This window comes from Anser anser (assembly GCF_964211835.1).
Source record: "Anser anser genome assembly, chromosome: 7".
Taxonomy (NCBI): Eukaryota; Metazoa; Chordata; class Aves; order Anseriformes; family Anatidae; genus Anser; species Anser anser.
The window spans coordinates 5,467,873-5,489,771 of NC_139727.1; the positions used below are offsets into that span (position 1 = coordinate 5,467,873).

The following is a 21,899-nucleotide window of genomic DNA, read 5'->3' on the forward strand; positions in this document are numbered from 1 at the left end:
CTCATTTACATTGAACAGGCCAAACCAAGACAGAGTATTGTCTATAGCTAGGGTATCAACCTAGGTCTTGGGAGGAGATGTAGGTTCAGTTCTAGCTGACCACAGGTAACATAAGTGTTTACGCAAGTATATCAGCTTTTCTTTGCCTCAGTTCCCTTGCTGTAGCCTAGGAAGAAGAGGATTTCTCTATTTCTTGGTGTAGGTTAAGAATAAATGCATTCAAAAATGCTCGGTGTTCTGGTAATATATAGCGTTAAAGAACTTAGTGATATTTTGCCTGGTTGAGTTAAATTTACTTAGCTCTGTTCATTCTATAGTCTAAATGAAACAGAGTCTTGCATATTAAAAAAAGAAAAAGACCCTGTATCATAACAAACACTTTGAGAAGGTAAATTGTGCAATTAATTGTCACTATGTCTTAGCTGTTGAACACATCTCTTATTAAACGTAATTCTAGCCTAACAGCTATAGTGTGCTATATAATACAAGGGATTTTAATTGTATTTGGGCCATGCTGTGGTGGACAAAACTGTCATTAACTTTGGTGGAAGCCAGATTACTGGATAAAAATGTCAGGAAAGGCTTTTTTTTTTTTTTTTTTTCCTACTGTCATCAAACCTTTTAGGTTGTTCTTTTTTTTTTTTTGAAAACTCTTAGTCTATAGTATGTTGAATTTATAAAGACTATATGCAAAGTTATCTTAGAAGAATACTAACAAGGTTACAATGTGAAGCTTTCCAAAGATGTCAAGAGATGCTGAACTTCAAGGTGCCTTTGCAATTAAATAGCGAGTGAACTTCTGTCAGAGCTGTCTTCATTCACAATCACCATGTATCCTCACTGTGCTCATAGCACACTGCTGCCATGTAATAGGAAAATAATAATTAAATATATCCTGGAGGTGGTTGTAGACAAAATTCTGCTCTGCATGCAGACAGGAGGAATCAAAGAATCAGGCTCTGATTTAGGGTAGAGTGTGAAGATTGTGGCAAAAATGTGTAACAATAAGATCTGGGCCATTCTCAAAGCCCTGGAAACTTTCTGCCATAAGATCTAGCTGCTCTGTACTAATTGTAAATATAATATGTAATCCTCTAGAACTTAACAGCAGTTTGTCACCAGTTTTGGTGCAGTGCTAGCCCTTCACTAAATGGAGCAGAAGGGCAGAAGTCACATAGTATATGTGTGCTGCACTGCACAGGGCTACTGCATAGGAGGGAACAGATCCTTGTCCCACAGAAAGGTTTGGGCCTACCTTAGAATCTGTAATTCTTACCAAATGACCTTTTCCCTTATTTAAATGGAATTAGGGGAAGAATTGATCAAAGATGCAAGAGGTGTTCATAGGAAACATTCCAGATTGGACAATGTGGTTCTCTGTTGTAGGAAAAGATAAAAAAAAAAAAAAAAAGTTAACCCTACTTTCTGCTGTAAGAGTCTCCAGAAGAATGGAAAAATGTAAATTGAGGCCATTAACTAACAGTATCAAACTCAAAGCAAATTCAAAAATACTATATAGATACATGGTAGTACCTATACTGCATATTGCAGTACATATTGCAGTTCTACCACTTTTCATTGTCTGTTTTTCTGGACAAAAAGTGTCGTGCAGTCTTTCAGACATGTGCTATGGATATGCACTTCAGAGAAAATAAAAACAAAACAAACCTCTAATTTTAATTCATCAGCAGAAAGAAAAAAAAAAAATTTGGATGTTCTTATCCTCAATTTTTAAAGCACAATATCACACTGTCATAACAATATAGTTAAGGAAAGGTGTACTAGTGTATTGAGCGTACATGCATAACTTGCTTTTCAGATCATTATAACTTATCATTAGCTGTTACGTGTCTTTATAAGTGAGAATATAAAAAATAGTGTGGAGATGGGAAAAGAAAAGCTTGATTTCTAGCAGTTCAGACTAGGAATAACAAATGAGGTCATCATTACTGTATTTCTTTCTGTCTTTGTCAATGAGATAAAACTATGTACTTTGTTGCATTTTGTTTTCATTCCATCATGCTTATTTTCTTTTTGTTTGTTTCATAGCAGAGAGTCCTAGTAATGCTCTTTCCTGGGAGACGTTTGAAGTTATTAGTGTGGACATTAAACACCATCTTTAACTATTTGGGGTTAAAAACAGTTGTAAGTGAAGCTATGTATGAATAAAACCTTCTGCTTCCTTTGGTGATACAGACAAAAATGTCTGCACTACAGTCAGTCTCTTTCATGTAAATTGATTCAGTTTGGATTATGCATTGTATTGCTGTGGAAACTCACATATTTTGCAAAAACATTTTCATCGTGAGCATCAACAAATGTGTTGTATTGGTAAACACTGAGCCAAATTTTCTGATGGTCAGATTGGAAGAATTTTGTGAGTTGGCTAGGACTTTTTTTTTAGTTGAAATGAAAAAACAAACGAACAAACAAAAAACAAACAAACAAACAACAACAACAACAACAAACAGAAAACTTCGTTTGTTCACAGCACACCATTTTGTCAGGTGGAATTGTAGGGTGTTTTGGAAGACAACAGGTTGTTGCTTGAGGTATTTTGACATGTAAGATGATTGTGTACACGCACATGCAGACATACATAGTGTGCCATAAGATGGAAAGCCATTTTGGTTAGCTTGGTGTGAAATATTTTAGCTAATAAAACATTCAAGATTGCTACTTTTCCCTCTTACAAACCTTCAACATACCTTTAAATTAGGAAAACACCTCTATACATAGGTTTCATATAAAATGACAGAATTTGTTTGGTGCTTGGTGCTATGTTAAATTTTCCGGTATGTATTAGCTAATTATTTGAACCAAATGGTCAATGAGATTTCAAAATTGTAGCTGTGTATACATTTTAGGCTCATGACTGCTAAAATGACATAGAGCTCTGTCACCATGTGCAGAACACAGAAAAAGGGGTAGGTCTGATAAGCTATCTGTCATGCTCCCAATACACTACTTCCCAGTTGTTTAGGGCCTGGATTATGGGTATTATTTTGTTTTGAACATCCTGTGCTTCTTATTCCAGGAATGGGTCTGCTCAATTTATAATATATATATATTTATGTGTATGTAAAATTATATATACTGAGCAGATTGGTGTAACTAATTGGATGTAGCTTTACACAAGAAAAATTACATTTTTTGAAAAGGTCTGTGTTGGTTTTGTCTGTTTGCAACTCATGTTAAACACTACTGAAGTTTTAGGCAAAGCAGTGCTGAACATTTAAGGAAATCATATTTGAATGGCCCATACAGAACTGCCACTTTCTGCTTCTAACGGTGCAGTGAAACACTGATAATTTAAATAAAACGCGTTTTTTTTTTTTTATATTTTGTGTATACACAAACTGTAAAAAAAGACGTTTCAAAGGTCAACTAAGCCCCACTGTCATAAATTATTTCAATCTGAACAAAGAATCCTTACAAAACTTTCAGCTTCTAAGCAACCACCAATAAAAATATATTCTGTAAGTACAAATTTAGTCCTTTAAAGCTTTACTCGTGTAGGCAGCTCTATCAAAGCTAAAGAAAACATTCAGATGATTCAGGTTGTGCAGGGCCAGGATTTGAGACGGTAGCATTTTGCAATGCTCAAAAGAATAAATACATATTGTAAGGTGAAAGAAAAAACATTCTGAAACCAGAGGAAGCTTCATGATGATCTGGAATCTGTGCTATAAAATGACACTGATGATGAACAGGCTCAACAGCTAATAAAAGCCTGCCTGTATTTATGTAACAGTGCAATGCATTTTAGCTTCATAATAATGTGAGGTGATAACTAATGAGCATATTGACTCATATATTTGAAATCTAAGACAATGTTTTAATTTAGTTACAATTTCAGATGAGATATTCCAAAATACTCCTTCAGTGGTAGACAGTCGCAGCTGTGAGTTTTCTTTTTGAAAATTACGTGCAGGTGATAGGTGCATAGAAACTATGAAATAAAACAGACTCCAAAAAAATAAAGTTTGAGAAAGTTGCCAGTCATCAGATAGATAGGAAGTTAGCAGCAGAATTATCACTTTCAAGATGTAAGTTTTCAAAGTCTAAGGAAGCATCGTAGCAAGACAGTCATGTCTCCTCTGCATTCCTCTGCTAGAGATCTTATTTTTCACTTCCTCTACAGTATAATAGGCCCATTTTGTCATTGTGGTCGGTAGCACTCCCTGTTTGTTACACACCATGGGATTTGGATCTATTATTTTGTCCATGACAGATAATAATCTAGGCCATGTCTACACAAGAAAATGTTGAACTGGTTTTAAAAGAATGATTATAAGCCGGATGCACTTAAAACAGTTTGCCACCTCCTTAAATTGTTTTTGTAATTTACAAAATTCAGCTAAACTGATTGAAGAGATGATAAAGTCAATTTCAGTCACCTAGTTTAGGGAGCGGGACCTGCAACTTCTCCCTCTAGACAAGGTCTTGCCTAGTAAGTAGGAGGATCAATGGCAGGTTAATGCAATTGGCAATGTAAGGAGGTGGAAAAAACAGACTCGTTATTATTTGTCTGTGCTATTTGGTAAACTATTCAGGCAGGATTTCTTTCTTCAGAGATCTCCCTAAAGTGACAGCTAGCACTCTACTAAAATTAATACTAATAATATGGATAACGACGTGCTAAATTGTTTTCAATATAATTATTCCAATTTTACAGGAGCGTAGTATTGAACTGATTTTACTCCATTAAGACAAACACAGCTGACTATATCAGGAGGCCACTTTGTGCCTTGAGTTATATCTGTTCGTTCTGATGGGAATTGCATGCTTGTAACTAAAGGAGAGATAAAAAGAGGTAGATACAGAAGAGTAGACTGTATTGCTTTGTTTACATTTACAGTTCACATAGCACTTGTTTTTATTGGCGTATGTTATTTGCTACATGATCTAGTAAATAAACACAGGCACTGATTGTTTGAAGCATGCTGAGTGATGACCTGAACTAGCAAGTACGCCTTGAAGGAAAGCTCTTACATAGAGAAACAGAACTTTTATTCATTAGCGTAGGATCTGCTTATTTGCTGCGGATGAAGGGTTTGATTCTTCTTGGTCTTATACTATGTAAGGAAAATTAGATCTATGCAAAGGAATGGAGTCATTTGTTCACTGATTGGGTTTTGATCTTCTGCATGTTGGCCCGTTTCTATTTACATGCGATACATTAAAATATCAGGGGGTGCACAATGGTGGTTTTTATTTATTTATTTATTTACCCCCGGGCTCTTAGCCCCGTGTTTCCTGCCCAACAAAGGAAGGGATGGCCCTGGCAAAAGTGTAATGCCACAGTTGTACCATGAATTTATTCTGTTGCTAGTACGAGGCAGAGCAAGTACTGTATTAGTTTCTGCTGTGATGCTGAATAAGCTGTAGAAAGTGGTTTGCAGCGTGGAACACATCTCCTCCTGCAACTTATTTCCCCTCACAGCATGCCTCTGCTTTCAGGGAGTTACGCTGTATTAGAGACACATTTTTAAAGGTGCTTAGACAGCCGAAGAGGTAGGGAGATGATTAACAGGATTTAGGATCCCAGCATAAGAAACCTAAATATCTTCAAAAACTAGAATTCTTACGGAAAACCTTCCGATTCCTTACTCTACCTAATCAGCGGCAGCCTCCCATCACTGCATTATTTTAATTGGCAACTAAAATGCCCGGAAAGAGTGCTTTGAGAGGTATTTGTGGTGGCTCCAAGGATCTGTTTTCCACACGAATTGAAAAATAAATAAATGAAGCGCTAGGGGGCCGCGGGCCCGTCCCGCGCGTAGTGGGGTAACCTGGCCTCAGCCTCCGGCACCGCGCGGAGCCCCGGAGCCGGCCCCATGGCGGCAGGGGCGGGGGCGCGGCGGGAGCCCCTGCGCGGCCACCGCCCCCTGCCGCGGCCTGGCCGCGCTTCCGCCGCCGTCAGCTGACTGCCGCCAGAGCCGGCCCGGCCTGGCCCCGAGCCGACGGCGACTGCGGAAGCTCCGCTGCAGCCGCCCCCCCGCCCTGTTCTCCCCGGCCATGGCAGGGGTCGTGGTGAGCGGAGCACAAGTAAGTGTGCGCGGCGCGGCCCGGCCCGGCCCGGCCCCACCTGCCGGCGGCACGGTACTGCTCCCCGCCCCGTCCCGCCCCGCCAACGGCAGCGGGGCCGCCGGGCTGGCGCGCTCGGGGCTGCCGTGGCTTCCTTGCCGGGCGGCTGCGGGGCTCGGGGGGCGCGGTGGGATGAGGAGAGGTGTGCGGGGCTCCCTGGGGGCAGCCCGGCCGCCGGTACCGGTGTAAGCGTGCTGGGGCCTTAGGCTCGCCCGGTCGCTGCGGCGCCTCCCCCTGAGACCGGTCGAGTCCTTCAGAGCCCCGCGTCCCGCCCGCTACCAGCACGTGGCGCGGTGGGGCCGGCGGGAGACGTGCTCCAGGTGTGGTTCCCCTCGGGGGAAGGCACCGTGCCGTGTCCAGAGCTCGTACAGCGCCTACTGGGCAGCGTTCTCTGAGAAAGATGCTGCCTTACGAATTACTAAGATCCCAGTGTCACTCTATAGTGATGACAGATTAAGCGGTCATTTCCCCCTAAAGCTAAAGCAGAAGAGAGTTGCAGCCGATACTGAAATTAACCTACACTTTAAATATTTTGTAAAAACATACTTTGTTCCTGAATTGTACACAGTGCATTGAAGAGCCTGTGAGAGTGTCCGAGCTGCCCATAGCTGGTCTCTTGCTGGGTTCTGTAAGAGAATTCCTGAATGTATCTGTGGGATGTTGAGCTGGGCACCAGTAATATAAATGGTTGATTATGACCAGCCCGCATTCAGTTTGGAGAATTAGGCAATGGAGACATCTACATCTACTTCTGATCCCACGGGATGCCCTGTAATGGGTGTAGAAAATCTGAGAAACCTACTGTTACTGATGTGGCTTGTACCAAAGAGCAGAGTCATCTTGGGAAAGTAGGTTTGCTCTCCTCTCTCACTGGTGGCATCTCTGGATACGCAGTTGAAAGCTCATCCTCATTTTGAGGGTATTTGAGATGGATGCCAAAGGAAGAGTACTGGATTGTGTACTTTTTATTGTTTTCAGGGAAAATTATTTTGAAACAAAAGACTGAAAATGAAGAAACATTATTCTCAACTTGTCCAGTCTACTGAAGCCTTGTTTTATATCAGCATTGTTCAAAGATTAAAGAGTAGAAGAGTGAGGAAATAATACTCTTGAAAACTTTGTTTAAAAAGGCTTATTATGTATTGCATGGCTGGTGATCTGGCAGCTGCTGATGTCGTTACAATAAAGAGAGCTCTTGGGTATCTGAGGCAAGTTTGTGTATGTGGGGTGTAGAGATCTGAAGCAAACGTACCTTGTATTTTGTGGAAAAATAGATCTGTTTGTTTTAAATTCAAAACGGTGCTTGTATAGTGAATGAGCTGAAGCGGACTTTGTGCAAGTAAAGTTCCTTTCACGAGGCCCTGAGCATTAAACGGTCATGACAACCATGTTTCACCTGGAGATACATCTATGAATAAGCTATTTGTACCAGTTGTGCAAATATAGTTGTATATTTTACCAGTTCAAAGGCTGAAGCTTTACAATATCTTAAGTATTTTGCTTTCTGTGTGCCCCAAAACACATTTGTATGAGCTTTCTTCCTCAACTTCTGTTCTTGTGGAGCTAGGACAGATGAGGCCAGGTAAGTTTCTGGAGTAGTGGCAATGCAGGTCAGAATCTCTTGCTCCTTTTCCACCCATGGTCCCTGTGGGTGAGAAGAGTGGTGGTGGCTTGTGTTCTTGCTGTCTCTGTAGCTGCTCAAGATAGTCTTGCACTCCTAATGTTAATGGGCATCAAATTTTAGTTATATACGTTACAACATGTTGTGCTGAATTACTGCTTAATCCAAAGTATTATTCTACTAGTAAAGGGGTGTCTCTCCAAGGGTTTGCAGGCGCTAGTTTATAGAAATCTACTTTTCAGTGAAGAACGAAGTGATACTTGTTTGCATGCTCGTTTGTATATTGTAAAATATCTTGTGGTTCTCTTGGATGAAAACTAGAGGGTAAATATATATAGAGAGAATGTGAGGCATGTTTAATTCTATGAATTCTGAAAGACAGTTGCTGTTATGCCCGAACCATTAGGATGTGAACTACCCAGAACCGTTCATTTCCCTTTCATCCTTACACTCGCTAAAGTCATGTGTATGTCTAGTAGCAGAATATATATATATATGTACTATATATTGTAAGAGCAGGGATGGTTTAAGAGGGAAGAAGTTGTTAAACGGAACTTCAAGCTGCCTGCTTTCTGCTCATAAAAAAAAAAATTCACTGTAGTCAGCTTTGTTTGCTTAAGGTATTGAACAAAGTGAATTAAATTGGATGCAATACTGTAGTGTCAGATTGCAATCATTTTCAGAGTGTAAGAAACAGGGATGATTTTCAAAAGTACAGACTGTCAGTCTGTTCTGCAGAGGAGTCTCTATTTAGCAAAAAATGAAGTAGTATCAAGACAGAGCTTGACCCTTTGGCGTGTTTTTTTACCTAACACCCTGTAGTGTGTGAACACCAGTGATGTATGATTGCAAAATTGCATTCAACATGGAGGTAACAGCTGTATCTTGTAGGCAGTGGTTTAACAGAGCATTGAAATCCACCTTACTAGCAGGTTGCCATCTAAGGACAACCGGTGTTTCTTTAGCACAGAATCTGAAGTGTTGGTGTTGGATGAGTCAATACAGACAATACATGTATGACAGTATGTTTGGCACGATTTGTGGGGATTCTTTCAAGAAATTAAGCCAGACTTCCAAGACAATACATCAGACAGAATATGTGAAGTTGTTTTTTGTTTTTTTTTAAATATCATCACTTACGTCAACAGTGCTAAAAAGAAATATGAGTAGATATTTTATTTTTTTCTACCTCTAATTCTTCCTCTGTTTGATAAAGGTGGGTCAGATAGACAGCTATGGAAAGGAGGAAACACATTGACAAGTATTTTGGGTATAACGAGGAGTATAACCTGAACATGGGTGTTGAAGCCAGAGACCTTTAAGACTTACACCACTGTCCAAACAAAGCTGTATGCTTGATTTCTCAGATCTTGAGCAGCCTTCCTGCTCTGTTCCTAGCATACCTCTGAAAATAATAATCTCCCCAAGGAGCAGCTGTGAGAATGGATTGATGGTACAATGCTTAGGTGTTTCTGGACCAAACTTTCCGAAGTGATCTCTAAGCGTTTTGCATACTGAGAGGCAATCTAGAAAGTCCTTTGGAAGTCTGCTGATCTTTCAGAAATTTTTCTTTTAGGGTGTTCAGAAGGGTAATCCAAAGTAATGATAGGTCAAAGTATTAATAGTGGGATGGAGTATGATATACTACTTAACGGAATAAATGCAATGTATTTGATCAAATAATTTTTATCTGAAATAAAATTCTGCGTTGTATGTAGGGCTATGCATGTGTTAAGTATTAAGCTGACTGTACTGATAGAAAAATGAGACTGTGATAGATTCTTTAGCAGTGAAACAGAAGAAGCTCAAAGCTGTAATGAATGTTTATTATACTGTGTGTCCTCATTGGATCAATGAGGCAGAATCTGGACAGGAAACTGTAAATAATCCACTTACGGAATGCTTCCTTTTTGCTTCTGATTCTCAGGTGTCCTACATCAGTCAAGACTGTGAAGAAATTCCAGAATTTTTGGGAAGAAAATATGGACATATGGCAAAAAGGCTAGATCTTAGCTTCAATTTGTTGAGGTATGTTGTAATGTATAGATTTTTTTTTAAGTGCAGTTTGGGACACCAGCTCCAAAACCATAATATTTATTTGTTTTTCTCAAAATAGAAACATACATAGTTGTTGTCAAGTGGGTGATACTGTTTTATAGACAATGTTTGTCTCCTTTTCTTTTACTTTTGGAACACAAGCAACCAGGTGAGTGTAAATTTCTGGTGTTAATGCAAATGATGTCAGTGCAGAGCTTACGGTTAGTTCTCTGCTCAAAATGGAAAATAAACAACATTACCTGAAGAAGTGAAGAATGGGATCAAACATGAATTTTTCTTAAACTAAAAACAAGTAAGCGTGTGCTTATTTCCCTTCCTTTTTTATTTGTAGATCTCTGGTTATTACTGTAAATGGTTTGTAATGCTCTTTTCCCAGATGATGTGTTTTTATTATATGATTTTATTTTGTGCAGCTGTATAGTTAAGTGCTAAAGCTAAGTGCAGTTAGAGTTTATAAATAAATTCTAAATTATTTTAACATATGGATTGATTTTGAATTCTATAGTATTCCCATTAGTCATTACAGGAATTCTAAACAGTATCCATTTTCATTTAATCATTGTGTGAGAAGCCTGGTGAGATTCAGCAGTGTGCCTTTCAGATTTGGAACTCTGTAGGTAAGTAAGGGAGAAAAGAGTGGCATGTAGTAATATATTTTAGAAAAAGTGTAGCTTTCTTAGCTTTCTTAACTTTTTCCTTTTATTTCATTAAGGGTAAGCCCAGAGTCTACTAGTGAAGAATGAGTCACATAAAAGTAATATGCTAGTGTCTTGTTCTAGGGAGAACAGTCACTGGTTTTTATCTTGCGTAACACAAATAAATGTTATCTTGAGCAACCGTAAACTCTGAAAGACTGATTCCTGTATGCAGGAGGTAGCAGAGCAAAAGAGGCACTTAATCTGTGGATTGCCATTATCTTAAATTTATCTTATGTCTGGCTGATGACTGTGTGCCTATGGAAATTGTGATTAGAGGAGAGAATTTTGGGGAAGAGGGGAGCTGGAATCGACATTTTTTCGTTTTATTACAAAGATAATTCAAGTTCTGCACGTGTATTAAGATTTAACATGTCAACAAGACTACTCCTTCCTTTCTTTTCTGGAGGCACTATCTCTTGAAAAAAAAAGAACAGGGTTTGTTTCTTTCTTTCAGTGTATGATTTGAAGAACAGCTCCTCTGAGTTCATTTTATAAAGTAGCATATTAATGTTAAATGTAGATGTAATATACTATTACACTTGAAGTCAATTGCCTGTACTATGGAGCTTAATTGGTGATGTATTTCTCAAATCTGTTTTCATCCCTTCTTTCCTTCCCTATCCCCCAAAACACTGTTACTTAACCTACTTTTTGGGAGGGATGATTTGTCTTTATTGGGATACAGGGAGAAAATGTGTTAAAATCTTTTGTGGGAAAAGGTAGAAAGGGCTAGTGTTTCAGATAGCTGCAATCAACTTTTGATGCAGGATAGGTTGCTTTTGTAAAAAACAAAACAAATTCAAAATTTGTTAAACTTGAAAGTATTTTAAGAACAGAAATCAGGTTTGGGGAAGGGAGTCCTTTTTTTTAAAAAAGCTTATTTTGGGGAAGCTCATATTAATGTGATATGGGCATTAATGTTTTCTTAAGATTAACTCTTAATAAGGAGGTTGACTTTCTACAACAAATTTCTGTCATCAAAGGCATAAGTTGATTGAAGAAGACAGGTGATCATCACTCCTACCACATATGAAAATAATATTGTGCTTTGCTGGCATTAATATAATATGCTAATTGTAAGGCTCTTAGCTAGTCATCCTTTGAGTAGATACATAATGTGTAGCAACTTTTGATGGCTGCCTTTGGATTGCTGTGCTATGGGAAGAAGGTGTATGGTAGTGGCTGCGAATTCTCAGTTTATTAGAATTTATTAGGTGGGAAGTTCAAGTAGTTCTAGAAATAAGCATATCAGCTGTTGTATTTGCATATAGTGCTTAGAGGCTAGAAAGAAGACAGGAAGTGGATTTATTACCTGAGACGCTTGTGATAGTATTTTATTTCCTGACTAAGGTATTTTAAATGAACTCCACTGGAAGTAAGTTAAGTTGGGTCAGACCTGTAAGATTATCTGTAAGACTATCTTCAACTCTGGCTGAAGTCAGTGGTATTCTGTAAGCTTTTCATATGTGTTTGATATTAATTTTTTTAAACTTGAATACCCCTTTAACAAAAAGAGGAGCATACAGTGCTGGTTTTGAAGTGTTGATTAACAGGATGCACGTGTCTCTTGAAGCTGTTGCTGATGGTACATGTCTCTGAGGAGTGCCTCCTGCAAAACTCTCTGCTCAACATTCCCTGAACTTGGGCTGTAAAGTTTAGCTAGCAAATGAGGGGGTTTACAGGTTGTCTGTCTTGGGTAGGTACCAGATTACGTTCATGATTCTGCTATACTCTTCTTGGAGATGCAAATTAATCTGAGCTTGATAGAAGGGGAGTGAAAAAGTTCTTTGTAGTAAAGATGTTAATTTTCACTATAATGATTCATATTAGATTGGAGTATGTGTGTGTTTTTTGAAAGAAAAAGGCTATTTCAGTGGTCATTGATCTTTGAGAACTAGTATCTGAGTCAGAGAGATGCTAAAATGCTTACTAGTTACCTGTTCTCAGTGTCAGGAAATAACTACTTAACAAACTTTTCTGTGTTGTTTTTCATATAGGGTTTGTCCTACCCTCTGTAAGTATGGCTACTCCTGAGTGTATTTTGGGAAGGAACCATCCTCTTGTACCAGACAATGTATCTTGTAACATAAGTATTAATAGAAATTCTGACAATTTAACAATTAAATGATCGGTTTTAGAAATTGAGTGTAGAGGGACACTTTTTATTTTGTGGGCACCAGTATTTTTAGTAATGTTATTTAACATTGCTGTCATAGGTGTTGTTGTGTACAGAGAGAGATCCATTGTAGCAGTGTGTTCAGCTTTTTGATCAGTTGGCAGCAGATGCTTCTTGCAAGGCAGCACTCTCCGTTCAGATCCAGAAGTCCTGTGCAGTTGTCGATTTGCAGGCTTTACTGTGTGCGCATGCTTGCTTGTGCACTTAAGACTCTTATCAGAAATATTAATTTCTAGTGCATGATACAGGTGTCACAAAACTTTCTTATGCAACCGATATGATGAACGTAATATATAATGTTATACTTGATTCAACAATCACTTTAATGACTTACAGTGCTTTTTATACTGTGATAATCCAGGTAACTTGATTGCAAAAGTCAGGATAGAGCCAGGTAAGTTATTTTGCCATTTATGGCTTTTGACAGAAAATGTGTGTTTTCAGAGGCTTGTCCAGGTATACTGGAAAACGCGTAGGAGGATTGGCTAATACTGTACAGGGAAGTAGGAAGAAATTAGTTAAAGAAATTAGTTAAATGTTCTATGCTTTATGACTTGTTTTACACTCAAACAACTTGTGCTATATTTGTCACTTAATAACATATATATTTATTCAATAGATGCTGTTTTGTATTTCTGGAACACATTAACCTGCTGTTAGGAACAAAGCAAGGAGTTGCTTGTTTACCACCACCACCCACCCCCCGCCTCTTTTTTTTTTTTTTTAGCTTGTTGAGCTGATACATATTTAGATAATGATTTTTTTAAAAATTTAGGGATATCATCTAATTTATTATTGGTTGTGATGGCACTTTTTTTTTTTTCTGCAATGAAGAGTAATCATCTGGATTCAGTGTTCTCATGTGTGGTGTTTTTCTTCTCAGCTTTTTCCCATTTTTCTTTCTGTGTTACATAAACACGTAAATGTGCACAAAAATGGAGAACTAAATTGGAGCGGGTAGGCTTGGTACTTTTGTATTGGCAAATTTATATGGAGAAAAATATATTATTCACCAGTTTTTTCTGACCTTAGAGTTCTGTCCAGGTTCTTTCTTCCTCTTTATTAAATACAAATTAGGGCCTACATAGGCACTAAATTTTCTTTGTATCAGATGTGGTAAGGCTAATGACACTTGATTAAATACTCACAAATAGTTGCTCTTTAAAAGAATTCTTGTTTTTCTTGTTTGCCTTTTTCTAAGAATTGGTCTCTGCCCTCGATTACCCTGGCTGACGCATGGATCCATCTCTCTCTTGCTTCTGGCAGCCAAAACCAAGTGACCGTTACATCTTACAATGGTTACTCATCTCCTCTTCTGACCAGAAGGGAAAGGAAGGATAGGAGAGGTGAATTGCAAAAGGGAACTTTCTGTGGGGAGGGTGGGGAAAAAGGAGGAGTAACAGTTGTATATGAAGCACAAAAATTGGTGTGTATTTCAAAGCATGGTAGTTGTAATCAGCAAGATGTGGTACCACTGTATTCTCTATCCTGTTCACACCTCTGGCGGACCGAAATCCTTCAACTCCAGACCACTGCTATCCACTTGTGAATTATTTCTTCTTATGCTGTTTTCTTTACAGATTTTGTTTAAACAATTTCTAATGTCCTCTATGTTTGGACTAATGGGGGGTCGTGAAGAAGATGGAGCCAAGCTCTTGTCAGAGGTGTACAGCAAAAGGAGGAGAGGCAGTCGTCACAGGGAATTTCCAACTACTTGTAAGGAAAAACTTGACATTGAGAAAGGTTGAGTGGAAGAGGTGCACAGAGAGGCTGTGGAGCCCTCCACCCTGGGTGATATTCCAAGTGCAACTGGACAAAGCCCCAGGCAATCTGATCTAACTTTGAAGTTACCCTCCTTTGAGCGTAAGATTGGACTAAATGAGCTCTAGATGCCCATTCTGACCTAAATTGTGCTCTGATTCTGCAACCCTACTGGTGTGCTTGTTTGTAGTAATATGGCCAGAGTTAGAGCAGCTGTTTTGAGTTGATATTGGTAATGATTTTCAGCTATTTTAGAAATGAACTATTTGTACTATGTATTTTAAATAAGGCATGTTTCAGCAGCAGAGATGTTTTGCTTTGAAAATCGAGTTCTGAGTCTTTCGTAGTAACTATATATGATAGTCTTCACTGGTAATAGAGTACTGTAAAGGCCACTTTTTTTTTCTATAATACGTGGAAAGCTATTTCCCAGTTCCCAGTTCATTATTTAATGAAAGAATGGAGTACAGGAAGGAAAAGTCACTGATGTACCAGTGTTAGGGTTGCTGGAAAGCTTTGCTGAAAAGGATTTCAAGGGTGAATGGAAAAGTATTGTTGATCACTAGAAGTTAAAGATTTCATTAAAAAAGGTAAATTACTGTTGGTGAAGGAAAGAAAGGAATAAGCATGTAAGGAAGGATGTAACGTAGTTAGGAAGGAGAGGCTTGGGTGAAATACAAAGATACTCTTGCTAGACAAATACTGCTCTTTTGTGGCAAGAGAAAAAAAGTTATTCAAAGTTTCTTTTATTTGTTCTAGATAACTTTGTGCTAAATATCTCCCTTCACATTAAAGGCTAAGTGCACTCCAGTGCCTGAATAACAGATGTCAGTGTTATTGCAAAAATAGGTGTCGTGCTTTATAAATAACATCTACTGTTTCGTTCACTGAGAAGTCCACTTCTATTTGTGTATTTTTAAACATGAACTATTTTTCTTTTTCTTACAGAGATTTCTTCAGGCTCTAAACTGTGAGGCGGAAGGGAGAGTGAATCTTTTATCTTGGCCAATGAGGGAGGATTAATCCAATAATTGTGCTCAGGGAGATACAGATATCTCTTCCCTCTCTCTAGGGTGCAGATTATTTCTGCTAGGAGCATGAATAATTTGCACAGTGTGTGCTTGTGCATATTTTCCACTGTCCGATTAAGATGGTCTATGTGTGAAAACATCCCTGTGAACTTTAATCCTAGTGTGGAATGTTCCTCCACGACTTCTGTGAGGCTGAGGCTTTGTAGTATCCTCTCTGTGGACGAGAGACTGTTTATTTCTGTCTTCTGTCTACTGTTTTCTTGCCTGGGGAAATAGGCAAGTGGCAGCCTGAAACTGGGCTTCCGTTTTGCAAGGTGTGTTTTCCTTGCTGAGTTGGGTATGCGAGAGGCTTTTTTTTTTTTTCTTGCCACCTTCCCAGTCTGTGCAGCAGTAAGGCACACAGCACAGGAAGATGAACAACAAAAGAGAGATGGAAATAAAAGCCAGAATTCAAAACAAAGCATGACATATTTTTAAAAGCCTTTAGACTGATCTTTATAGCATTTTAAAATGTTGAAGAAAATGCACTATTGTTAAAACTTTTTGATGGTTTTATTTATAAGGTAGAAAAATATTTTCACCATAATTGGGTAACTCTTAATCGTAGCAATTGCATATTTATCAGTGTGAGGGGCTGTTATTAATGTAGCTGTCATGCACAAACACATTTCTGCATTAAATCCATTTAGTATGTGCATTATTCGGTCTAGAATGTCACCAGGACATCAAAGCCCCCTTAGGCATAAGAGCACAGTGCCCTGCTGTGGCTGCAGAAAGGGCTTGATCAATAAATGTAACATGTTAATGCAGAGCAAATAGAATAAAAGATTTCTTTGACAAGACATGAAAAATCACCTTGTGGCAGCTGGCATGGTGATGCCATTTCAGCGGAGACACTAGCAAAGTTGATCTGACAAGTAAAGAGGAGAGATGATGGTTATAAGGTGCTTTTGTTTCAAACTTCTTTCTTGACCTGTCAGGTTTTGAAGGAGCCTGAATGGCCCTTTTTTGTCATGTGAAAATTGTAGTCTTAGGCAGTTATGAAGCAGTTATCTCTTCTCAAATTGTGAATGCTGCTGTTTAATTGATTCACTTAGCATTTGAAACTGTCACGCATTAATAATTGCTAAATCCCGTAGATACTGCTCCAGTGTGTCATGCTTAAATGTGTAGTTATCAGAAAATTAATATCCTTAATGAACCGATGCTTTCAAACTAGCATTGCATGAAATCTCTTTGCCCTTTCATTTGTTGAAGGTATATCAGCCAGTTTTCAGAGCAACCCCTCCTGACATTGGTGTGGTTTTATTTATTTATTTTTTTGATGCCCGACAAATACCAGCTTTGCTTTGGGTACATAGTGTGCTCAATGACAATAAATATAGTAATTATGCTGGAGTTAGTAATTAACATAATTATAGTCAATTACGACAAATACAGTGCAGAGCTAAATAAATGAGGGTGAGAAATTAGCAAGCTAATTGATTTACCTTACTTGCTGCTGCTTCTTGCAACTAGCAGTTGCGGATTTTCTGCAAGGAGCAAGTGTATTGTTTACAAATAGCTGATTGCGTTTTGAAATGATTCTGTCTTATGGCTCTCACTTCAGTTTCTTTTATACTGAGGTGAAGAGGATTGAAATATGGGGTAGTGGTTAAAAGGAGAAAGGAGCTGCTGTTCTGTTCTCACTGAATGCTCTGAAGGAAAATGTATGTACTTGCTTTAATTTTAGATAATTCTTAGAGTATTGAGGGGAAAAAAGGCTGTTTTTCTTCACAAGAAAAATACATTGCTACAGAAATTTTTGCCATGTATTTTAATCTGCTTAAATGTGGCCTGAATTATCTAAGAGGCATCAATATCTTTTTGTTTGTTTATTTACTTATTGACATTAGAGAGGTCTGCACAGCACTGGACAGCTAAAGAAAAAATTGAAATTGTTCAAGTAGTCCAAGTGTGTTGAAACAATATGCTCTTGTTCAGCCATCAGTTTCAATAATTTAGAACCATCAGACCAGTATAGATGCATAGTATCATAACGTTTGTGCACATTATAATTGCCTGTTTTGTTTCAAGATGATTTATAGTATGTTGTCTGAAATAAGAGTGTTGGAGCTATGCAGTTAATCTGTTTCACTCTCCTTTTTTTTTTCTTTTCTTTCAAGCATGACCACATTTTACTATAAGGAAAGAGAATTAATATGTTTAGGTACTGAAGATTTTGTATTTTTTTTTAAATGGGATTTTTTTCGTAGTGCAAGGAAACAGGGTGTGGTTTACAAATGTGCATGAATTCTGTACTCGATCTAGTTTATTGTTTCAAGGTAAATGGAATTGTATCTAGACACGTCAATGAAGAGAGACCATTTGCCGCAGCTAAGCAATCTGAAATATATGATTTCTGGATAGTTTTGCTACTGAGGTAATGTAGCAAAATCTAATGAGTAGGTTTGTAGTTCAAGAGGTGGATACTTAAAGTTTGCCTATTAGGGGTGTCCTACCGTAAAGCACATGATGCGCTATATTTTGAGTAATATTGAAATGTTAGGAATGTCAGAAAATGGATGTACACTAGCACTCTTTAGAATCAATCAATTTGAAAATCAGTTTGCTAAATGGAATATTTATATACAAGGAGTCATTTAAATTATTCAAAATGTATAGACTTAGTCTTTCAGATGAAGTCTTAACGTGTTTATTAATCTGTATGGACTACATTATGCATAATTATCTTTCTATTAAAATAATTACGAAATAGTTGTATCCTGCTGGACAAACTGAGACAAATGTGATGATGTGTTTATATGTGAGTAAAACCTTAGGAGTTGTATAACCTAAAGTTTTATAGGTGCAAAAATGTAGGGAGAGTATTACCAGTAACAAAAAAGATTTTATATTTCAAATAGTATTTCTGTTTTGGGTAGCTGATCAAACTATAATAATAAAAGCTAAATACACTCCTTACTCTCTCTTCCTCTCCTTTACCCTCACGCCATGCCTTCCCCTTTTGAAAAGTAACATTTCAACAGGAACCAGATGTGATCTGGGTAATGTATAAGGAAAACTTTTTTTAGCATTTGAAAACTTTGAATAATAATAAAAAATACTATTAAGATTTACTTTGTCTCTCATGCAGTAGCCGTGCCTGTGTTCTGTTACTTTGTCAGCTTTAAATGTAAGTATGGAATATTTGCCGTTTCAGAATGTTTTCTGTGTATGCTTTTCTGGCTTGTATATTTTCCTGCTGTGTCTTTTTTGTTGTCCTTGTTTTTTTGTTGACATGAAGGGGATGAGTGAACGAACCAATTTTAAAAATATCAAGTTCGTGGCTTGTGGTATGTGTTTAAATACCTGAGTTTGATTTTCATACACTGTGCATAGGATGTAAGGTTTTTTGTTTTGTTTTGATGGATAAGTTAGTTTTCCAGTCTTGCTGATATGTAGAGGCAAACTTAGATTATAAATTGTTTTATTTCAATTTTGTACTGGTGGTTTTTATTTTCTGTCGTCCCAACAGCCTCTCTTTGTGTCCATTGATCCTTGCTTGACTTTTTATGGCCACATAGTCACTAACAGACTGTGAAAACACTGTAGTATATATACCTCTGACCCCCAGTGCTGGCCATTATCCATTGATTTACTATATCTGACAGATCAGAACATAAGATGGTATTCTGTTCTGCTTTTCTCAAGAAGGCTAAACGTTGTGGAAAGAGTTGTCCTGAGAATATATCACATGGCAGAACTGGGCAAAAGCTTGTTGCTTGAACCTTTGGAGGGTGTCAGTGTGTGTTCATATTGTGTAGTAGAGAATTCTTGGGAGGGACTACTGGAGCTTTTAAAACTGGTAAAAAATATTAAACATACTGAACAATTCAGTGTTAAGTAAAATAAAACTGTGAGCTTGAACTATTATATCTTTAAATGTAGCTAGTGAATGCTAATGTGGTGGATGTTGTTTTCTTGGTGACATCCATCTCCATGGGGCTGTTGCAATCATGAGAAAAGATGAAATCTGTACTACTTGATAAAGGTGAGTAATGAAGTCCTTGTACTTGAACTAAAAAGGGGGTGTCATATTAGGCATCCATTGACTCAAAGTTGTTCATAAAGCTTTTTGACTGTAACACAGCATTCCCAGTGAACTGATGTTGATATCATATAACTTTCTTCGAATTTGAATGAGTGGGTAATGAACTGCTTTCTCTTGGTCTAGTTTTCTTCATGAAATCGAAGTGGGTTTTTGGAATGATGTTGGAGGCTAAATCCGCATGTTCTGTGCTTACTCTTTGGAAACCTGGAGGGCTTAATTCACTGGAACAGTCACTTCATCTCCTCTTGTGAGAACTGTAACCAATCTTTAACAAAAAAGTTTTTTTTCTTTTTGTCAGGAATCTGATATTGGACTGAGAAAAAATCAGTCAATGGAAAACTACTGCAATATATAGAAAAATACTGGCATTTGGACGAGAAATAATTTGATGCACTTGTTTTAGTTTTCAATTAATATTTGTTGATAGAGAGCAAGTAATGGTTTGGTGACTTTTGACTTTTGGTGACTGTGGATTTTGAGACTGGGAACTACTCTTTTTTTACACAGTATTGGGAGTTAAAGAAAAGGGCATATAAAGAGCATGTTATAGGTGAAATAATCAGGTGGAGCATTCTTATTTTTTGACTTTCCTAATCTCTCTTACTCTAAAACAGTATTTCCTCATGACTGCTGTTGTGAAACAAGAGCCAAGGACTGCAGAAATAACTGTTATCTGAGGACAAGGAGCTTGACTGAAAGGAAGAACCTGCATTTACTATGAAGCTATTGTCTCTGTCTTTTCCTCTCTGTTTTGTTGAAAGGTATCTTCTGTTGTCTTTAATGCAATACACGAGATTCCCAGTGTCTAATTACAGATGTAAAGAACTTGATTAGTTTTGCTAACCATTACTGAGTTAGAAATGCCTCTGTCCCACAGTATTCAACAAGCCTGCTGAGTGATAATGTTACAAGTAGTTGGTTGGCATTTGGCACAAAAATCTGTCTGATGCTTCCGTTTATGTATTGCTTGTTTCCTGTATGTTGTCTTGTGTGGTTTGTGCCATTTTTGAGGTCTTTCATTTTACATGAATCATCTTTACATAAATTATCTTGGAGTTGATTTTTCAGTTTAAAAAGACAAACCGCAAACCCTTAGCTAGCGGAAGTGTGAAGAATGAGTATCATAGAAGTGCTAAAGGGCCATGCATTTTACTCAGGGTAAGGAGCAAGTATGTCAAACTAGACATGTTAAACAATAATTATACTGTCCTTAAGGTCATAGTTAATGTAGTGTTACAGCTCAGTTCCAGGCTTTTACTATGAACTGAAGCTGGCAGTCGTGAAGTTTTGTGAATTTTATTATTTATTTATTTATTGTTGCTTTTTATTGTCTTTCTCCTTGATCATGCTTACTTCAAGTGAGTTGCTTACTGGAGAGTTGGAAGATCTGTTGACTGTCATTTTCTTTCTTTATAGTTTGTTCTCCATTTTTATCTTCATTTGTCCATTGAGTCCATAAATGGAAGCTGTGAATATGCTTCATAATATGGTCATTAGCTTGTTCCTTTTTAAACCACTCATTGCTCACGTTTGTAAGAACTTTTGCTTTGTTGAAAGAATATAGAGATCACTTTTAAAAGAACATAAATCAGAGATGCAAAATATCTAATGTTGGATAATAATTTATAACCTATCCAAAACTCAGGGGAGTTGATAATATCTTGATCATTGGACTGAACTGCGGAATAAATCCTCTTCAAGTGCTGAAGTCTCCAGTGTCTTCTCTTGTGCAGCTGGTATTTAAGCTGTAATGGTAGGTGGTAGTACTTGAATGTGTGCACACCTCCATTTTTTTTTCCATTGAAAGCATGAGGGATGCTGTCATCAGAAGTAGTTTACTGGCATTGTATACACATACGCACACATGCGCAAAACAGTATCTTCTATATAACATCTTTACAATGCTTTTATATATAATACATGTATATTATATTTTATCTTTAATACATAAAAAAATTTGGGGTGATAATTAGTATTTGATTTACTTAGATTTAGCACTTGAAACAAGGCTTTGTCAGTGATAACATGTTTATACTTAAAATAGAAAAAATGTATTTAAGTTTGCTAACAGAAAAAGATGCGAAACATCAAAGGTGGGTGATGGGAGAGGGAACTGACTGGAGAGAATTAGAATAAAATGGAAGCAATCTCGGTGAAAAAGTACTTAAGTGACTCAAGAAATTACAATATCTGTTTCCCTTGTGATTTCTTTATCCAAATCTGCCTATGTTCTTGTGTTTTGTTATTTTTAAACTCCCTCCTCCCTTCTCCTCTCCCTTCTCCATAAACTTTCAGAAGTATTCAATATTGGTCTTGGCATCAGCTCTTACTGAGGTTGATAGGAGGAAAGCTACATCAGCATGGTGTTTTT

The 21,899-nt window shown here is 37.6% G+C and overlaps 1 protein-coding gene across 1 annotated transcript in view; it reads left to right on the forward strand.

Moving 5' to 3' along the window:
• Positions 1–4,929: 4,929 nt before the first annotated feature.
• The window catches only part of LRMDA (leucine rich melanocyte differentiation associated), a 669,624-nt gene continuing 652,654 nt past the window's right edge, over positions 4,930–21,899 (forward strand). The window contains 2 exon segments of the mRNA XM_083843533.1: positions 4,930–6,051; positions 9,639–9,739. Of these exon segments, the coding sequence (XP_083699659.1) occupies positions 6,022–6,051; positions 9,639–9,739 (131 nt within the window). The 5' untranslated portion in view covers positions 4,930–6,021.